The 21,371-nt window shown below is 41.7% G+C and overlaps 1 protein-coding gene across 4 annotated transcripts in view; it reads left to right on the top strand.

The window, feature by feature from the left end:
• The window catches only part of KIF4A (kinesin family member 4A), a 118,270-nt gene extending 97,565 nt beyond the window's left edge, over positions 1 to 20,705 (top strand). For 3 of the 4 annotated variants that reach the window (XM_077888409.1, XM_077888411.1, XM_077888412.1), the window contains 11 exons: positions 370 to 525; positions 648 to 748; positions 5,023 to 5,152; positions 6,685 to 6,855; positions 7,226 to 7,333; positions 8,364 to 8,441; positions 8,956 to 9,054; positions 9,913 to 10,095; positions 17,861 to 17,977; positions 19,512 to 19,634; positions 19,909 to 20,705. In XM_077888409.1, coding sequence (XP_077744535.1) covers positions 370 to 525; positions 648 to 748; positions 5,023 to 5,152; positions 6,685 to 6,855; positions 7,226 to 7,333; positions 8,364 to 8,441; positions 8,956 to 9,054; positions 9,913 to 10,095; positions 17,861 to 17,977; positions 19,512 to 19,634; positions 19,909 to 20,112 — 1,470 coding nt within the window. In that variant the 3' untranslated portion in view covers positions 20,113 to 20,705. Of the gene's footprint in view, positions 1 to 369; positions 526 to 647; positions 749 to 5,022; positions 5,153 to 6,684; positions 6,856 to 7,225; positions 7,334 to 8,363; positions 8,442 to 8,955; positions 9,055 to 9,687; positions 9,826 to 9,912; positions 10,096 to 17,860; positions 17,978 to 19,511; positions 19,635 to 19,908 lie in introns of those variants that run through there. The other variant, XM_077888413.1, reaches the window with a different exon arrangement.
• The last annotated feature ends 666 nt before the right edge of the window (positions 20,706 to 21,371 follow it).

Raw genomic sequence — 21,371 nt, 5'->3', positions numbered from 1 at the left:
CAAATTTTTTTTAAAGAATGAGTATCTATTTATTAAATATAACATATAAAATATACTTTGAATTCCTTATCATGACTAGTTAAGGACACATTAAGGAGAAAATGGAGAAGGCAAAGACAGTGTATAGAAATACTAGGATATCTAGAGAATGATTTTCTACAGAAAGCCTCTTTCTTATGACCTTTTGGGATATTTCTGTTAAAAGCTCTTGGAGAGCTATTACAATTTTGGGTGAGTGTAGGCATGGATGAAAATCTCACTTCTACTTATGTGGGCTCAGTTCTGAGTGAAATTAAGTCTGGAGCTGAATCTAGCCCATGGGCCAGAGAGTCCTCATCCCTAATCCAGCATCACTGATTTCTCTTTTAGAATTGGCTTGCAAATGAAATTGAGGTTATGGTCAGTACTGAGGAAGCCAAACGCCATCTGAATGACCTTCTTGAAGATAGAAAGATCCTGGCTCAGGATGTGGCTCAACTCAAAGAGAAAAAGGAATCTGGGGAGAATCCACCTCCTAAACTCCGGGCAAGTACCCCAATGGAAATATGTTATCAATAATCAGATTCTGCACTCCCCAGAAACCCTCACAACTTTGGAGGATTACTTTCCTTTTAGCACCTCACCCTCATTCCCATTATTCTTTACAGAGGCGCACGTTTTCACTTGCTGAACTACGTGGTCAAGTTTCTGAGTCAGAAGATTCCATTACAAAGCAGATTGAGAGCCTAGAAACTGAAATGGAGCTCAGGTAATAGGACTATCTCTAAGACATTGTAATTTATAAAAATTTATGCCTGGAATCAAAATAGAACCTATCAATCCAGTGATTCAAAAGCTTGTTTTTCAAAGGCTTTGTGATGATTGAGAAATGAAAGAATGTAGCAATTTTTTGAACCATATACTTCACTAGACATGTTAGACGTATTTTTTCATTCAGTCCCTCCTTATGAGGTATTATTATACCTTATGAAGTAAGTATCATTCTTCTGACTTTAAATATCTAAACAAGTTTGGAAATTAAAAAATATTTTTAGATTTTTTGTTTTGAGAAAGACAGCATGGTGGGGGCAGGGCAGAGGGAGAGGGAGAATCCCAAGCAGACTCCCTGCTGAGCACAGAGCCCAACACAGGGCTTGAACCCACAACCCCAAGATCATGACCGTGGCTGAAATCAAGAGCTGGACAGCCAACTAACTGAGCCACCCAGGCACCCAGAAGGTTAGAAATCTTAAGAAATGTGCTCAAGGTTATACAGAGCTGGGATTCAAAACCTGGCCTATCTAATTCCAAAACCTATGCTCTTTATGTTGCACCCCATCTTGGTATTTCTGAAATGTAGAACTGGCTAAAAACAAAACTTTGGAAGAAGTTAAGAACTGATGCCAGAAGAGCAACAGTACAGAAGAAAGAGAACTTTAGAGATTATTGGCTAAGTAGATGTAATAATGTATAAGTAAAGCTATCATGAGCATTAGATTAATAAGTAAAGTACATAACATAGTACTTGGCATATTAGAATTGCTCAATGCACAGTCTCTCTTTCTCCCTTTCTGGCTCTAAGACCAGAAATTATGCTGCTCTAATCACTATTATTGTCTTTTAAGTATCTGTAATCTCTAGAAGGAATTGAACTTCCACAGAGATTATATAGGGTCTTAGGATGATAGAATTGTATCACCCACAAGACCTTAAAGATCATTTGATTTGTTTTGAGCAACACATACTAGCTATTTATCTTTGGATACGTCTATAAATCACTCAACATTTGAGTTTCTGTTTTGTGCTGCCCTGGATGCATACAGTTGGATATACAGAAAGTAGATGGCACACCCCTTCTCTCAAGTGGAAATAGTATAATGACAGAGGGGTAGGTTGGAATCATTTGTTAAAATTTCAGGAATGTAAACCATTGATAGCTTACAACATTTATGCCACAGAAACTAGCAAAAGCTACAAATTGGGTCCAGTTTTTTAGTGCTGGTTTTTATTTTATTTTTTTAAAGATTTTATTATTTATTAGAAACAGAGAGAGAGAGAGAGAGAGGCAGAGACACAGGCAGAGGGAGAAGCAGGCTCCATGCAGGGAGCCCGACGTGGGATTTATTCCTGGGTCTCCAGGATCAGGCCCTAAGCTGAAGGCGGCGCTAAACCGCTGGGCCACTGGGGCTGCCCTAGGGCTGGTTTTTAAACATTTACCTGCACACCACTGTGAATAATTAAATGATTAAATGTTAGGCAGGTGCCAAGTAGAGAGCAATTAAACAGGTGAGTTTAATCAAGGCAATTTTCCTAAACTTGATGAGACAGAAACTAAATTTTAAAATACCTAAGGGACATGAATAGTCAGAGGAGACAGGAAAGGCCATATGGTAGACGATAATTCTGAAGTGTTCTGGCTCCCCTCTTCCAAGAAGCCTTCCCTGACACTTTATCTCCCACTATTCCTCCTCTGTAAACTCCTTTAGAACTTAGAGTCATCAATCATATATATGGTACAGTGGATGTGTTATCTTTATATATTTATTATTTTTTACGGGTATTAATCTTGTCAATATAAATTGATTGTAATCTTGGTGAAGGAAAGGGCTATATATTAGACCAGAGTTCTTGAAGCATGGTCTGCAACCCCTGGGGTACTCTGAGCAACCGAAACTGTCTTCATAATGCTATTAAGACATTATTTTCCACTTATACTACAATGACATTCACTGTGATAGTTAAAGCAACAGAAGACAAAATTGCTCATACCATAGCTTGAATTAAAGCAGTGGCACCAATCTGTACTAGAGGTCATTGTATACTTCATGACCACACACTCTCAGTTGTTTTTTTAGATCAGTTTTACTTAAGAATGGCTTTGATAGGGGCGCTTGGCTGCCTCAGTTGGTAGAGCATGCAACTTTTGATCTTGGGGTCATCAGTTCAAGCCCCACATTGGGCAAAGTAGAGCCTACTTTTTTTTTTAAAAAATGGCTTTGATAAAGCAGTGTTAATTTTATTAAATTTCAACCCATGAGTTCAAATCTATTTAGTATTCTGTGTGACCAAATGGGAAGAACACATAGAGCACTTGTGCTGTTTTGCTGAAGTCTGAGGGTTGTCTGGAGGAAAAGCACTTGTGCAATTGTTGGAGGTGTGAACTCAATAGGCCTCTTTTTTCCACGGAACATCCGTTGTGTTTGAAAGAACGACTGACAAACTATGGTTATTCAGGCTTGAGTACTTGGCAGGCATTTTCTCAAAAGTGAACAGAGTGAGCTTGTCACTTCAAGAAAAACAACTGGCAATGTTTGTCACTAAAGATAGAATTGAGCTTTCAAGCAAAACTTAGAATTCTGGAAAACTTTTATCTGCTCCCATGAGCTTGACAGTTTTTTTTAACTTTTCTGTTGAGACCAGCAGTGATATTAACTATTTATTTCTTGATATTGTATAATGAAATGTGTTATCATTTGGAGATTTTGCATCACTCAACATTGCCCAAATATGTTACAGAATCATCTATGGGTAAAAGTACTGCATTCAGATTGGAAGATAGACCAATGGACAGTTTCAGGTTCCACATTTCAACTAATTTTTAAGGAACTAAAACTTAGTTCCTTTAACTAACCCACTTTAGTGGGTTAGTTTTAACCCACTAAAACTTGTTGGGTTTTAGTGTAGTCTCAAAGAAGAACATCCACAGTTATCTGAGTAGGCTACTAAAATGTTCCTTTGTCCAACTACATATCTATGTGAGACCAGATTGTCTTCATTAACATCAACCAGAACATGTCACATGTTTGCATGTGGGAGATGTGAGAATCCAGTTGTCTTCTACTGAGCCAGATATTACAGAGATTTATAAAAGTGTAAAAGAGTCTCATTCTTCTCACTACATGATTTTTTTTAGAAAATATAATTTTCATAAAATAGATTATAATGGATTATTGTTATTTTAAGTGAATTAGTGAACATTTAATTTTTTCTCAGTTTTACTTTCAACACTGTAAATATCTATAGGTGCAATGTATATGAACAGAATTTCTCAGAGGTCCTCAAATAATTTTTAGGAGTGTAGAAGGGTCCTAAGACTCCCAAGATTTGAGAACTGCTATCTTAGATTATTTTGGTACCCATCTTCTTTTATAGTACCTTACATAGCAGCATGTTACACATATGCTGGTATACTACCTTTCATTGGACACATTGCAAATTTGAGAAGGAAGCTACTAATGAAACAAATATTGTGTAAACCTTGGTCTCAGACCATACTTGATTAGAAAGTAACTGTAAGCTATAACCAGGGTCAGGGTATCTAATCTTCTTAGAAACTTCTCAGTCCTGTGGCAGGCACATCAAGATAACCTCTCATAGCACTAGCCATAGGTATCAATTTGATATTTGGTCCCAGCGAAGAACATCTACCTGTTTGTCCTTTTTAAATTATTTTAAGATTTTATTTTATTCATTTGAAAGAGAGAGAAAGCACCAGCAGGAGGGAGGGGCAGAGGGAGAAGGAGAAGCAGACTCCCCACTTAGCAGGGAGCCCAAAATGGGGCTTGATCCCAGGACCCTGGGATCATGACCTGAGTCGAAGTCCGACTCTTAACCGACTGAGCCACCCAGGTGCCCCACTGCTTATACTTTTGAGACTTTTTCCCTTCAGGTCTCCAACCTGATTCTTATCCTTTTGAGGCCTCCTGGTTCCTTCATATCACAATCTGAACTCATATGGCCTCAAGACAAAGTCACATTACAGTTAATATACTACAATAGAACCCTACTAAAACAAATTTTTTCAAGCCCCACCATGTGACACATTTATTTCAACCAGTATTTCATAAAATAAAATCACTGAGATAGTTTCTTGGATTCCTTTTGCATCAGGATTTGAGATATTAACCAGCTGACTCAGTCATTATTTAAATGATATTTCACTAATACCTCCATCCATAAACCTATCTGAAGAGCTTCACAGAGCTCTCTCCTCCTTGCTGTTAAGGATACTAGCAATAAGTCTCACTGTCTCTTTCCTTGAAGGAGTGCCCAGATTGCTGATCTACAGCAGAAGTTGCTGGATGCAGAAAGTGAAGACAGGCCAAAACACCGCTGGGAGAGTATTGCTACCATTCTGGAAGCCAAGTGTGCCCTGAAATATTTAATTGGAGAGGTAAGCATCACTCTTCTTACCAGCAATTAGAGGTCTGGCCAGATAGGTTGAAATAAGATGTTAACCTGGAATACTATTGTAGTGCCATTGCCACTTTTCATGGTAGAAGCTGCAACGACACTAGAATTAGAGAAAATAGTTTTATGGGTAAAGGTTGGTGTGAACAAATACAGCCCAGTCACTTAGAAAATTGATACCTGATAGCCTGGCATACAGCAAGTGCTCAATAAATGTCTGCTATTATTATTGGGAAAGTATCAGGATGCCATAGTAGGCCACTGGTTATACATAAACTATTGTACTGTACTACTTTTCAAACTATTATACTGTACCTATGAGATGTTTTCAAAAAAAAGTTTAAGGTACAGGGCACCTGAGTGGCTCAGTGGTTGAGCATCTGCCTTTGGCTCAGGTCATGGTCCCAGAGTCCTGCGATCGAGTACTGCATCAGGCACCCCGCAGGAAGCCTGCTTCTCCTTCTGCCTATGTCTCTGCCTCTCTGTATCTCTCATGAATAAAATAAAATCTTAAAAAAAGTTTAAGGTACAACCTAGAAAAGAGGAAACCTAATCATCTTTTGACATACACCCATCTTAAGGAAAGTCCCATCTTCACTGACTTTAAAATAATATGTCGGGATCCCTGGGTGGCGCAGCGGTTTGGCGCCTGCCTTTGGCCCAGGGCGCGATCCTGGAGACCCGGGATCGAATCCCACGTCGGGCTCCCGGTGCATGGAGCCTGCTTCTCCCTCTGCCTGTGTCTCTGCCTCTCTCTCTCTCTGTGTGACTATCATAAATAAATTTTAAAAAAATTAAAAAAAATAATATGTCATCTTACATTGTCACAAGAGGAACTGAAGTTGATTGCCTCTGGTGATTGAGGCATTTTCACTTTGAGATGAGCATACAAACTCCAGCTCTGGAAGTTTGAGCAATGTTATTCCTTTATACATTTTTGTATTGGGTTAGCAGATTTGTCCTACCAAGAAAATCCTGATTGTTTGTGTGAACACTGGTATTATGCTGTTCACCGTGTGTGCCAGTAGAGACTATAAAACCAGGCCAGCATAGGATATCAATCTAGCCTGAAATGCCAGATCTACAGTGCCAGCTAACATGTCTACTAGTTCCAACATGTGAATACAGACGTTCTGAGATGGAACATAATTGGCCATAAGGGTGTGTCCTGTGGATTTCTCTTCAGAATGAAGGAAGAAAGTCTTAAATATCAGAATTTGGAGTTGCTAGATACTGTTTGTGTTCAGTTTATTCTTGTCCAGAGACAGAGCAAGAGATTGAATGACTTTAGCAGTGGCTTCTAGCTTGAAGAGATCAATCTCAACTGAAATAGGGAGTCTTGGCCTGGATAGCATTGTTACCATGTGTAGAATCCATGTGACATAGAAAAAGAATGGGCTCGGACATGGAGGAACTTTTCTCAGTCCATTTCAGGAAAGCTGACATTTTCCTGCCTAATGAATGGGGAAAGGTGGCCATTCTCCAAATAAACTGATCTTCTTTTATCCCTTCCAGCTGGTCTCCTCCAAAATACAGGTCAGCAAGCTTGAAAGCAGCCTGAAACAGAACAAGGCCAGCTGTGCCGACATGCAGAAGATGCTGTTTGAGGAGCGAAATCATTTTGCTGAAATTGAGACAGAGTTACAGGCAGAGCTGGTCAGAGTAGAACAGCAGCATCAAGAGAAGGTGAGCCCTGGCAAAACCAGAAGCTACGCTGAGAATCAGTGTCATTGCTTTTGGTCGGTAGATTTGAAAAGATAGTAGGGTGGGAGGGGAATATGAAGTTTCCTTCGAAAGCCCATGTTGTCTTTTCTAAATTTTGCAAACAAGGAACCTGAAAAAGGAATGACTTGTCAAAGTTTACACATACAACGACTCTTAGCCTTCAACTTTCATACCAAGGTTAACATTGTGGCCGGGCTTACTACTTCCAGCCACGAGAATGAAAGGTAACAAGTACCCTCTAAATCCGAGGAGTCATCTGGATCACAGCTTGGCCTAAGCCAGAATTCCTTTCTACCCTCATTCCTTTGGTCTCATTTGTATCTTTCTCTAGGTGCTATACCTTCTCAGCCAGCTGCAGCAAAGCCAAATGGCAGAGAAGCAGCTAGAGGAGTCAGTGAATGAGAAGGAGCAACAGCTGCTGAGCACACTGAAGTGTCAGGTATGATAATGGAGCAGAAGTCTCCAGAGATGGGATCCATAGGCCTGACTGCGAATCCTATCTGATTTACACCACTGTACTTGTAGCAGACAGTGACTACTGAAAAAAGGTTTATAATAGTATTCTCTATGGCCTCTTGGCCCTATGTGATCAATGTAGGGGTATTTAGAATGCAACCACACATAGGGTGACCTCCTTTCGGGAACAGAAATGACATTGCTTACTCCATACCAAATTTTGAGGCCTCCTGGTTCCTTGCCTCAGCCCCAAGCTCTAAAAGAGGTGGGAAAGTCCAGTCATCCCATAGAATCCTAAGGGCATTCAGCTTTTTCTTTCTTTTTTTTTTTTCTCTTTCTGAGGTTGTTCTGAGCTGAGACCTGACATGTTTGTAAAGTGCCTGGGGTCTGAATATCTCCCAGAGCCTGGGAACACCACACCCCTTAGCAGCGTGTTGGAACACTATTTTGTCCAACTTAGAATCTTTTTTTCTGAACCACCAGTCTCTAGGGTTTCCTTGGCACCTCCCATCCAAGACATAACCAAACTAGTTAAGGTCGTATGCTGAATTATGAATCTAGTTGTCTTTAGTGCCAGGAAGTTTAATCAGGCTTATTAGAGTAGCAAATGAACTGCCTAGTCTATGTTTAGAAGGGTAAACAAAAGCATCTGTAGACTTAAAAGAAACAAAGCTAACTGTCCGTGTGGGTCTCTTAATCAGCATCCTGATGTGAATGAATAAGGTATGTAAGGCTAGGGAATAGAAAGGAATAAGGAAAGCACTTAGGGCAGAGCACATGGTTCTTGTGAGCACAGTCAGGACTGCTTAGGAGTGATGGAACAGAAGTGGCACTCAGGACACCTAGGAACTGGTAGGAATCAGACATTTTTCTGGGTGCCAGTACCTACTGTGCAAAAAACCATCCGCTGCCAGCAACTTAGCAGCAATATGTTTTCATCTATGTGAGTTGTTTGGTAACCCACATGTAGTGCCCAAAATAACCCCACCTATCACTGTATTATTTGGAAATAGGATGAAGAACTCGAGAAGATGCGAGAAGTGTGTGAGCAAAATCAGCAGCTTCTCCAAGAGAATGAAATCATCAAGCAGGTAGCGCAGCTTCCCACCCATTTTATAATAAGCCCTGGGAGACCCTGTTGCAGTTGAGGTCAGCTTTTGGGAGCAGCCCTGGGTATGACAAGTTGGCTCTATTTTTGAGGTCTGTATCAAATTTCTATATGATATGGTCATGTGCATTTCAAAATGGTATAAACACGCATTTTTAAAATTTTTTTAGTTTTATTTAAATGCAATTAATTCACATGTAATAATATTGCTGGTTTCAGAGGTAGAGGTCAGTGATTCATCAGTCTTACATAATAGCCAGTGCTCGTTACATCCTGTGCCCTCCTGAATGTCCGTAAACACACAGTTTTCAATCTGTTCTTTTCTGAATCTAATGCTCATCTTCTAAGGTGAGTGTCCTTCAACCTACTTTATTATTAACCCACCTCACTTTACTATGTCTTAAATTCAGCTAGCCCAGGAATCTTTATGTTTTAGCCATTAACACTCCCAGAAGCTGCCCTGCACTATATATACTATGTATTTTTTTTCCAAACAGAAACTGACCCTCCTCCAAGTAGCCAGCAGACAGAAACCTCATCTTCCTAAGGATACCCTTCTATCTCCAGACTCTTCTTTTGAATATATCCCACCTAAGGTAAACTGCTCAATGATGGTAATAACCTTCATATGGCCATGGTTGAGGGGAAGTGTGCTAAATTCATCTTTCAAAAGAGGTTGGGAGTTAAAAATCCCAAATTCTGGAGTGCCTGGCCAGCTCAGTCAGAAGAGCACACAACTCTTGATCTCAGGGCTGTGAGTTCGAGCCCCACATTGGGTGCAGAGCTTGCTTAAAAGTAAAAATCTTAGGGATGCCTGGGTGGCTCAGTGGTTGAGCATCTGCCTTCAGCTCAGGGCATGATTCTGGAATCCCGGGATCAAGTCCCACATCAGGACCCCTGCATGGAGCCTGCTTCTCCCTCTGCCTGCATCTCTCCCTCTCACTCTGTGTGTCTCTCATGAATAAATAAAATCTTTTAAAAAAATAAAATAAAATAATAAAAATCTTTAAAAAAAAAAACCCAGATTCCAGCATCTCAGTTTTCCTCAGAGTCCCAAATAAAACTACAGTCTTGAGGAAAATAGGCATTCCTTCCCCAGAAGGCTGACTTTTGGCCATGTACAGGTATTATGTAACAACTGAGGAGGAGCAAGAGAAAAGGGCAGTGTTCAGCTGTCCATCCAAAGATACTTATCTCATCATATCATGAGTCCCTCTTTCCTCCCTCAGATTGCTCAGCTTCTATGCCTTCAGTTTCCATCCCTTCAAAGACTCTGCAAGGCCAAAGGCTGCGGCAGAATCTCTTCTGATTGGTAAAGCCAAGGGAGTATATTTGAGGGAGTCGGAAATCTCGGCTTGAGAATATAGCTGGCAACAGCTACTGGAAAGATATGATCTACATGTATTTTAAAAATTTTATTAAGTAATTATTCCAAACCTTTTTTTTTTTCTTAGCCAAAACCTTCCCGTTTTAAAGAAAAGTTCCTGGAGCAAAGCATGGACATCGAGGATCTAAAATATTATTCAGAGCATTCTGTGAATGAGCCTGACGACAGTGCTGGTGATGATGATGATGGGGCTGATGAGGAATGGAAGCCAACAAAATTGGTTAAGGTGTCCAAGAAGAACATCCAAGGGGTAGGAGGCAGCTCTCATCTCTGTCAGGGGTTCTGGTCCTTGCTCTTTACTGGCAGTGGGTATGTGCTGGCCCCATATCCCTGAGCCCCCGGGTCCCATTCAAAGGCATTGAGGAGTCCTTGTTGGGCCAGCTCTGTATGGAGCCTGGGGCTAGCAGAGAAGGCCACCTGAGTGCACAAGATGGCTCTCTTCATGTTTTCAGGTTCTTACTAAGTCTGAACGGGTTAGTGGTATCTATACCACTTCATTGAAGCTGGTTCCAAAGTGATCATGTAATAATCCTTCATATTTTTATAGCATTTGACAGTTTGTCAACCATTGTCATATAGGTTATCTCTTTTTATCAACACCAAAAAATCCAGTGAGGTATTTATTATTTGCATTTTATAGATGGATTGGAGACCCACAGGGAAATGACATTGCTCAAGGTCATAAAACTGAGGACAGTCAGGACTTGAAACCAAATATTCCGACTCCAAATCCAGTTGTTTCTACCATATCATGGTCATATCAGTAAAAATTGCAGGCTGGAAGCTATCTTCCTTGCCTCCCTAGACTAAGGGGTAATAATAATTACAGAAAAGGCTAGTAATTAAGATCAAACACACCAAGTTAAAGTTAGTTAGGATCAATTTGACTTTGAGGCATACTTTATTTACTTCCACAATGATAGTCCTACATAATTACCAAACCGAGGTGTTTTCTGTTGAAACATTAACTTCCTAGGCCCTATAGTTCACCACTACCCCAATTGTGCCCTGCAACCACATTGCACTTAAAGAGAACAGTTCACAAATGACCCTAACAGTTCACAAATAACACTGGAAGGTTACGTGATTTCATTAGCTGCTTGAGCACCTCATAGGGGACTAAGCCTTAAAAAGCCACAACACCAGAGCGAAGCAAGTAATGAGGAATTAAGCCAGTCGTGGTGGCATTAAGTCACTTGGAAAGAATCATCAGGAATGCAGCACATCCCATGCTCTTAGTGGGGCTAAAGAGCTCATCCTCTAGCCTCAGAGAGCTTATAATCTAGTGGGAAAACAAGGCAAAGAAATAGAAGCATACCAAAGAATCTCAGCATATTCATCTTAGAGAGATGGACTGAAGGATTTTAAGAGTGACTATAAAGCTAAACCAAGCGGATATAGTTTAGAAAGATACCATGGAAGAGATGACTATTACTGCGTTATAAGATGGAAAGGGAAATACAGTCTTGGAAGCAACTGGGAGACCATTTCTGGCACAACGAACAGCATATTGCAAAGACTTAGTTATAGAGGGACAGGAGACACAGAAATGGGGCAGAACGTGTCTGACTTTCATTCACTTAATCAACAAATGTTTATGGACTTTACTATGACCAAAGTGGAGAGCATGAGCTGAATATAGACACAAGGGTTAGCTAAGTAATAGGAAGCAGAATTGAGAAGTAAACACAGAAACAAATATTAGAGGACCAAAAACCCCTGGGAATACGTGTCCAAATGTGAAGCAAATATGTATATCCTTGTTCTTGAAGCAAGCTTTCCATATGTATCATGGCAATGTTGCTCCACATGTAAAAAGGAAATAGAGAAATCTAGTAAAAATTGCAAGTAAGTATTGGTTATTAATGACAAATTCAGTATCTAAAACTGTGAGAAATTATTCTTTTCTAGGCTTTTCCCCTGATTTAATAACTTAAGAGTATAATTGGGCATTAAGGGAGACAAGTTGGCACACGATCTAGTTTCTCTCTTTTAGCAACCTTGAAGTACATGGATGCTGTGACTGCTCCCTGATCAGACTTCTCTTAGAGACATTAGCTGTAGACCTTCATCCTATTTGCGATTCCAACCCAGCTGAAATGGGCTGGCATTATTACTTTAAAGGAGACTGCCGCAGGCACCAAAATAATGACTCGTCTAGAACTAATGCTGAAAAAGGAGGCTTCCTCAACCAGGCTTCCTTTATGTACTAAGGAGATGCTGAGGGACAGGCCATGTGCTATAGGAAAAGAAATAGCTTCAAAGCAAGGTAGACATGGATCCTCATCTTGAGTTTGCCACTGGCTAGTTGGATGACCTGAAACAGGTCACTTAATCTCCCTAGGCTTCTCATTCCTTGTCTATGCAATGAAAGGATTAAACTAGAAAGATGGCTGTGTAAGGTCCCTTCCAGCACTAATATCCTGAATCAAAGTAACGGTCAAAGCTGTATAAATATTTTTTAATTAATTAAGGAGTGTTAGGGATGCCTGGGTAGCTCAGTGGTTGAGCGTCTGCCTTTGGCTCAGGGCGTGATCCTGGAATCCCTGCATGGAGCCTGTTTCTCCTTCTGCCTATGTCTGCCTCTCTCTCTGTATCTCTCATGAATAAATAAATAAAATCTTTAAAAAAATAATTAAGGAGTGTTAATAATACTAACTTTATATGGTGTTTTATGGCATCTGAGTAGTTAAAAGAAGGAATATGTGCAAAAGCACTCAGTGACAAATAAAATATCATGCAGATACTGTTACTGAAGGACTGTAAGCATTTTACAAATACTCTCATTTGTCCCCTTTGACAGAAAAGAGGAAGCAGGAATTCTTATCTCTTCCTTAGTGATGAGAGAATGGAGATGAACTTGAATGAAGTGACTTGTCCAAGGTCATACCAAGTTTTATTTTTTTTAAGATTTTATTTATTTATTCATGAGAGACAGAGAGAGACAGAGAGAGACCCAGGCAGAGAGAGAAGCAGACTCCCCACAAGGAGCCTGATGTGGGACTCGATCATGGATCCTGGGATCACGCCCTGAGCCAAAGACAGACACTCAACCGCTGAGCCACCCAGGCATCCCCATACCAAGTTTTAAATATAAGACTAGAGCCTGAGTCTCCTGCCATTGTCTGGTATTCTTTATGTTAAATTTTTTTACCAGATCTTATTCTGAGACACTGTGACACTGAAACCAGTGCTAGAAGAATTACAGACTCTGAAGCAATAGTTCTCAACACTGACTGCACATTAGAATCTCCAAGGGAACTTTTCAAGGGAACTTTACCTGAACTTTTCAGGTAGCCTGGGACCCCACCTCCAGATATTCTGACTTAATTGGTCTGAAGTGGGATCTGGCCTTTTTGAAAAGCTCCCCAGAGATTTCTTATGTGTAGCCAGGTTTGAAAACCACTGGTTTAAAGGAACCCCAGAGGTCTTTCAGCTCTACTTCCCACTCTATATAAAGAATCCCTTTATTACAGTGATTCTCAGCTGTGGTATTGGGACATACTGGTGGGTTATACACACACACACACACACCATGTACTACATACATATATATTTGAGGTCAGGTCTGTGACAAGTCATTATCCCTCTCTTACATTCTGATCTGGGTCCTGAGTGTGAAAGAGAACAGGATGAAATTACAGCTAGTGGAATAGCATTCATGCGATGAATACATCTGTCATGTGTGTCATGACTGTTCCAGAATACCACACTACCAGGGGTTTATCTAGCCTCTGCCTGCTTGAAAACTTTTGGTACTGAGAAGCTCACAGTCTCATAGGGAAGCCCATTGGAGCCCACTAACTGTTAGGAGGTTGTTCCTTGTTGAGCTAAAATGCACTGTCTTATAAATCATCCCAGTGGGGGATGACTGTGTAAATTCTAATTGTTCTTCCTTATGACAGCCTTTCAGATACCACTCTCATTCTGTTATCCCTTTAGATAAACTAGACACATTGACAGGATAATAGAATGTTTTGGAGGCATTTAGATGAATTTGCAAATGTCAGAGGACCATACCCAGGCTGTGGCAATGGATCAATGTCATCTTGGTGAAGTCTCTCTAGGACATGTCATAGAACTCTGTCTTTTGTCCTGTGTTATTCAGAGAAGCAAGTTTTTTTTTTTATTATCATGTCCAATATTGGCAAGGGTGACTAATGTGGGCATTCCTGTCTATTACTATTAGGTATGTACATTGGTATACTCCTGGAAGGCAACTTGAAAATATGTATCAAAAATCTCCAGTGCCTGGCTAGCTCAGTCTGTAGAGTATGGGTAGAGCATGTGTCCCTTGATCTTAGGGTTGTAAATTTAAGCCCCATGTTGGATGTAGAGATTGCTTAAAAAGAAAAATCTTTTTTAAAAAAGATATGTATCAAAAATCCTAAAAATGTTCCTGTCCTTTGGCTCAGTAATTATACACATAAGAATTTATACTAAGGAAATAGTCACTGGTACAAAACAGGATGCATTCATTCAACAAAACTTTTGTGAGCACCTAGCTATATATCAAGCACTGTTTCTAGGTGCTGAGTATATAACAAACAAGACAGGTAAGATCCTTGGCCTTATGAAACTAAAGACATTCTTGGTGGAGAGAGACACACAATGGCCAGAAAAACAAAATAATTTTAAATGGTGATAAGAGATAAACAGAGAAGATATAATGAAGTCATAAAGAATTCTGGGATAGGAAAATAGTTCTTTAAAAGAGTGTTTGGAAGAGGCCTCTCCAAGAAGGAGATACTTAAGCAGAGATCTCAGCAAAGTGAAGGAGCAAGTCAGGGAAAGAACCAGAGGGAAAACATTTCAGGAAAAGGGAGCAGCAAATGCAAAGACCTCAGACAGGAATGAATTTGGTTTACCAAGGAATGACTGAAAAAAACAGGGTAGCTGGAGAGTATTGAAAAGTGGGAGAGAGCAGTCAAGGGCAGGCCAGAAGGGTAGTTAGGGGCCAGATCGTAGAGAGCCTTGTCGATGATGGGAAGATATAGATTGTGTTTATGTAACAGGATACCTATGGTAACATGATTGGTAATAGGAAACAATTTCTTTGAAAACAATCTCAATGGGATGCCTGGGTGGCTCAGTGGTTGAGTGTCTGCCTTTGGCTCAGGGCGTGATACCAGGGTCTGGTCCTGTGTCCGGCTTCCTGCAGGAAGCCTGCTTATGCCTCTGTCTGTGTCCCTGCCTCTCTCTGTCTTTCATGAATAAATAAATAAATCTTTAAAAAAAGAAAAAAACACAATCTTAATATCTAACATTAGGGGACTGGTTAAATAAATTGACGTTTTCACATGATCAAACACTATATACAGCTATTAAATATTAAAAATCATGGTTTCGATTTTCCAATTTTATAAAGTGATCTGTATTAATCTCAAAATCAGGAAAAAGGATATTATAATGGTTTCTTTTCGCTTCACAACTAACAGAACGATGGTGATGGTTTTTCTGTGAGAGAGACTTAAGGGCTTATATTTAACTATAAGCTCAGTATGGATTCACAAAGATATGACAGGAAAAAAAGCTACTGTGGTTTTTAGGCCTCATAAACAAGACTGTTGGGTCCATAGCAAGGGAGTAGTTCTGTGTCAATCTACCTCACAATGGCCACCAAAACTAGAAAGTTATGTTTTTTTCTGGATGTCACAATTGAGGATGAACTTGGACAAATTGGTGTATGGCCAAGGTGGTGAGGATTCTTGGAAACCATGTCATGTGGTGGTTCATTGAGGAAGCTAGGTATACTTAGCTTTGAGAGGATCTGGGCAGAGGCGGACTGGGGAGTGGAAATTATGCTCAGGGTTTGAGCAAGAATGCTGCGAGAGTGTGGTTAAACTGATTCCTTCCTTATCATTGCAGATGGCAGAACTGAGTCCTGTGGTCACAAGTTATATAGGAACTGTCCTCTCAGAATAAATAGAGCTTCAGATAATTAGACCAGGGACATTAAAAAGGAGCTCCCATACATCAAATCAGGCTCTGGACAGTTGCTGAGGTCTCTTCTGACTCTAATCCATTATTCCGTGAGCCCTGCCACCTATGTTTGTTCCAAGCCAAACTACCCCCCCCCCTTCTTCTGCCATTTCTCTTATAACATCACTTCCTATAGCACTGGTCACCTGCCTCTTTTCTTGTCTACTGTCCTCTTTATTAAGCACATACACACACTGAACTCCCAAGTATATGCACAAGGAAGCGTGCTCAGTGATTACGTGGGTTCAGTAAGTACATGGGAAGCACTCACACACTAAAGCCGCTGTTACTACTGCAGCCTTGTTGTTGTATGACTAAATCGTGTTCATAGAATGAAAATGAATGGATTGAGCAACACATGGCAATATATAATAAGATACCACTTATATAAAGTTTCAAGACATGGAGGATCATTCCTTAGAGTTTTTAAAAAATTTTTTTAATTTTTATTTATTTATGATAGTCACAGAGAGAGAGAGAGGCGCAGAGACACAGGCAGAGGGAGAAGCAGGCTCCATGCACCGGGAGCCCGATGTGGGATTCGATCCCGGGTCTACCAGGATCGCGCCCTGGGCCAAAGGCAGGCGCCAAACCGCTGCGCCACCCAGGGATCCCTCCTTAGAGTTTTTAATGGAAACTCATACGTGGGAAGAAGACCTGCATGGAATAATAAACAGCTAATTCAAGAGACTTTGTCCCTGAGAGAGAGGGAGGTGAATGGGATCAGGAAAGGGTAGATAGGAGGCTTCCATTCTATCTGCATTTTAGTTACTAGGGAAGAGTGAGAACATGAGTGGATTTTTGTTGTTGTCGTTTATGCTTTTACATACCTGGGGGAAAAAAAACTGATGCCCTGAAATAGGGCTCATTATTTCCAGTGGGGTCTGACTGACCCAGAATCGAGTGAAGCAGTTGTTCTCCATGCTTTCCAAACTCCAAATTTCTGACTGACTGATTTGCTTTTTGACAGCCATTTCACACTATTGACTCATGGAGCTTGCTGACACCTCACATCCTTAGGCCATTTATTTTAAAGATTTTATTTATTTATTCATGAGAGACACAGAGAGAGAGGCAGAGACACAGGGAGAGGGAGAAGCAGGCTCCAAGCAAGGAGCCCAACGTGGGACTCAATCCCGGGTCTCCAGGATCACGCCCTGGGCTGAAGGTGGCACTAAACTGCTGAGCCACCCAGGCTTGCCCACCTTAGTCCATTTTTACACTACTTTTAAGCCAGATCGCTGCCCCCCCCATATTTATACAGTTGATGTGGAGAGGACCCAGATGCCAGACCTTTGTTTATACCTGTCAGAACTTTTCTTTCAACTTGTAGCACATAATTCCAGCCTGTCAAAATATTTTTGAATTGTGATTGTATTATCTTACTTATTTAATCATCCTTCCAGTTTTGGGCCATAGTTACAGCCAATAAACATGCCTGGCTTGTAGACTGGTTAGGAGATACATGAGATTTTTGTACTTATGTATATAAAAGGACTCTGAAAACTGTAAAGTGCCATACAAATGTAAATGATTTTATTTCATGCCATTGATGATCTGTTAAAATGTTGAACGATTAAACTGCTGAAGATAAAGCCCAGACTGACACTGAGCAAACTGTAGAAATGTGAGTTGGGTGAAAGTACCACTCGGTAGATCTTAAGATACCGAGTCACTATACTCAGCCCTTCCCCGCACCATCCAATTTGCAGTTCTTCACTTTGACCATAAAACTATCATGTGAGTCTTTGCCAGTGACCCTGCTTTATGATGGTATCCCTCCAATCTGTCTTTCAAATATATAATCCAAACATGAAAGGATTTGTCTAGCATGACTTGTTCTTAGGCAACATCTCGTGGTTTTGGTGATCTTTGTTTCACTGTAGAAGAGGGCGCTGAGGAGAAAGAAGGGTGGCAAAGTTGATGGGGCTTTCGATTTTTTTCTTAAAAAGCTGGCAAATGAAGGAAAAGCACTTTACATTAGTCTTCTAACCCTTTCAGTAATGCATCTGTCTCCAAACCTGTTTTTACAGTGCTCCTGCAAGGGCTGGTGTGGGAACAAGCAGTGTGGGTGCAGGAGACAAAAATCAGACTGTGGCATGGACTGCAGCTGTGACTCCACAAAGTGTAGGAACCGGCAGCAAGACAAGGTAGGGTCGACTCCATTGCCCCTCACCAGCCCTTCTGGTCTCGCACCAGTTCCCACCACCCTAAAGCCTGGAGTTTTCTGCACAGTTTTTCCTGCCCTTCTGCCCACTGCAACCAAGGACATTTCACTTCTCAGTCCTTCTTCCTCTCTGTGAGCCCAGCAACACATCCCCTTCAGAAATCACAGCCCTTCCCAGGAGATTTCTAGATACACAGCTCCTCATGCCCAGCCTTGGCTGTAAAGTTTTGGTGCAGTTTCTGAGGCAGGGACAAGGAGCAGAAAAGGCAACTACAGGCACAGAGACCCACAGGACCAAACTAGTCCAGAGGCTTAGCTGGAGTTCTGAGGGCCATGAGGCAGCTTCCTGGAAGGAACTTAATCCTTCTGACATCTTGAGACTTTCGTTGCTTAGACCCTCTCCATGGGAACTAGCTATTCCATGGCTCTAGGAAAAGACCCACAAGAACTTGGTCTTTCAAATAGTCACTGTTTTGGGCCAAGTTCACTGTAGCTGTCCTCCTTATATTGCTCCCAGGAATAGCAAACTCAGGGCAATAAAGACTTCCTTACTCCTACGTGTGCCCCGTGGCAAAATCTTATTCCTACAGCTCTCTGTGATACACAACAGCAACAGCTCTGGCAAGCTTGGTATAATGCCCCTTCATCAGAAGTTTCTTGAACATCAGCATGTGAACAGCCCTGCCCTGGAGCTTCTATTAAAATGACTTCTAAGGCAGGTAGTCATTAGAGGACCAGCTTGGCAAGCTGGGGGTCAGGCTAAGAATCGTAGAAGTAGTCAGGAACTTAATGATTTTCTGTTCCCATGGTCCTTCCAATTTGGGTTCTGAGGTCCTCTGGAGGCTCCATGGAAGTGCTTCTTGAATGGAGGACCATGGCCTGGCTTAGTTTGACCCCATGTTGATCCAAGCAGCTCTCTCTTTACTTATTTCCATACTGGGCTTCCTCTTAGGACATCAGTTGTAAAACCACTTATCTAGTCCAGTGCTCCCATTATACAGGGAAGGAAAGTGAGACCCAGAGATAAGCTTAAGTGACTCATTTAATATTACACAGCTGGTCATGACAGCTAAGATTAGACCTCGGGCTTCCTGACTCTCAATCCAGTTCTGTTTCCATGACAACAGGCTATAATTCTAATCCAGGCTCTACCAGAGTTGCCTGGTTACCTAAGTAACTTTTCACTATTGGCCCAAGTTCCCTTCTCGGAAAGAAAAACTAATACAGTCAACACCCTGTAGATATGCTAAAACGGTTATTCTGGATTCTGGAGGATGGAAGCTGAACCAAAGAAATGACCAAGGTGTGGCCTTGTTTTGAACATTGCTTTGTGATGTGCTCTGTGCCACTCTCCTACCTAGTCCTTTGCCTTCAGAGGCTGCCTTTGAGCATTTGTAATGGCAAGAAACCCCAAGCAGGGTCCCCTTAAGATTTGCTTAGGCTGACTGGTTAAAGGGGAGCAGACTGATTTTGTAACCCTGGTAGCTGAATTTCTAATCCAACTGTCTGATTCTCAGGATAGCTTGAGCACTGTTGAGAGGACCCAGGATTCCGAAGGCTCTTTCAAACTAGAGGATCCCACAGAGGTTACCCCAGGATTGAGCTTCTTTAACCCTGTCTGTGCTACTCCTAACAGCAAGGTAGGTAGGCCAAAGGCAGGTGCTTCCAACTGTATTAGCATCTTTCTCTGCATTAGCTATGACAAAGTGCAGTGGGAGAAAAAGGAGTAGAGGTATAATCAGCTTGCTGGGAAGTGGGAATTGGGCATAGGCCAGAGTCCTTTTTTTTTTCTTTTAAGAGAGCGATCTTGGGGACACCTCCTACTATAGCATGCTGAGTATTTGTAGCGGCAAGGCTGGGTAGAGCCTCTGCCCCTATCCAAGATCTCTTCATACCTGTCTCTGTCTTTCCTAGATCCTGAAAGAGATGTGTGATGTGGAGCAGGTGCTGTTAAAGAAGACAACTCCAGCTGCCTCCTCCTTTGGCCTCCTAGAATTGAAACATGTAGCAACAGAGTCCCAAGAAAATAAAGCTCCAGGGAAGAAAAAGAAACGAGCTCTAGCCAGCAATACCAGCTTCTTCTCGGGCTGCTCCCCTATTGAAGAAGAAGCCTATTGAAGTTGGACTTGTTATCTCTGCCCCAGTCTGGCTTGGGAGATGCTTTCAGGTTGCAGCCAGAAGGAGTTTGTTTTTAGTGACTCCTCTGGATTTCAGGGTTTTTGCTATTGAAAAAAAGGGACAACATGTTACCAAAAGGGAGGAAATCTTTGTTGCATGTTGGCCCCTACTTTCGAGCCTCCAAGCCACAGACTATTGCTATCTCTTCTCCAGAAAGTTGCTAAGCCACCTGCTGAAGAAAGAACCAACTGACCTTCTTGATGACTCATCAAGAACCAGTCCTCAGTAAAATCTAGCTCTTTCTTAGTTGTGAGCAGGTAAGGCTGCCCACCTCCTCCCCACTGGGGATGAGGCTGAGGCTGTCTTATCTCTAGGTTGTCTCAGCTTAATGGCAGAAGTTAGCCAAGGCTGGTGGCCTGGCACCAATCTTTCATCCCACATCAGGAATGGTGGTGATACTGGGATATTTCCTGCTCTGACCATCTCCAGATTTTAAGTGTTTTAATAGTGCCCTCAATTGTCTTCCATGTTGCTGAGGTAAATGAAGTCTTTTAAAATGTTAATATTAAGTAAATAAATAAATCTTAGTCTAACTACTGTTTGGAAAGATCCTCTGTGCTAGAAGAAGAGATATTCCTGGGTTCCTTAGCCCCTGGAAATGCTATCAAGGAGAATCAGTGCAAGAACCCAAGCCTCACTACCTTGTAGCAACTAGGGCTTGAACCCAGGTCTACCTTACACCAAAGTTTTTTGTGTGACTCTAGAGTGGCAGTGGTAGCTGTTCTGAATGCCCTGCAGCCTCATTTCTTGGCATAGTATGGGTGTGGGACCACACTGCTGCCCAGTCCCAGGACAGCACAGTCCTGGCTGCCTGCTGTCTCCTTTGAAAGGGGAGAGGGGGGTGTTGTTTACTCCTTACTATGCATCAGGGTTCTCCATCTCTGCTTAAAGCTAAAACGAGGCCAACCCCGGCATGCCAAATAGACTGCTGACTGGTCTTGCGGCCTTTTGAGGAGCTTGCAAGCCCTGGGCTAACTATCAATGCGTTCTGAATCCCAGTATCCCCCCCCCACTACCACCACCTCACTAAAAGCTCCCAAAGCACCCCCCAGAACTGGACACATGAAATCCAGAACTCCTCTAGAATCCACCAGACCCCAAGTGAAGGAAACTAAAGGATAACCTGTCTAAAATGAGGCCTACAGGAGGACTAGGTGACCAGGCCGCCCTCTCTGGCCTCCTGCCAGCAAGCAGCCCTA

Source organism: Canis aureus, chromosome X (genome assembly GCF_053574225.1).
Source record: "Canis aureus isolate CA01 chromosome X, VMU_Caureus_v.1.0, whole genome shotgun sequence".
NCBI classification, from domain to species: Eukaryota; Metazoa; Chordata; class Mammalia; order Carnivora; family Canidae; genus Canis; species Canis aureus.
The sequence above is the reverse complement of the archived record's forward strand: the minus strand, read 5'-3'. Positions and strand labels throughout refer to the sequence as shown.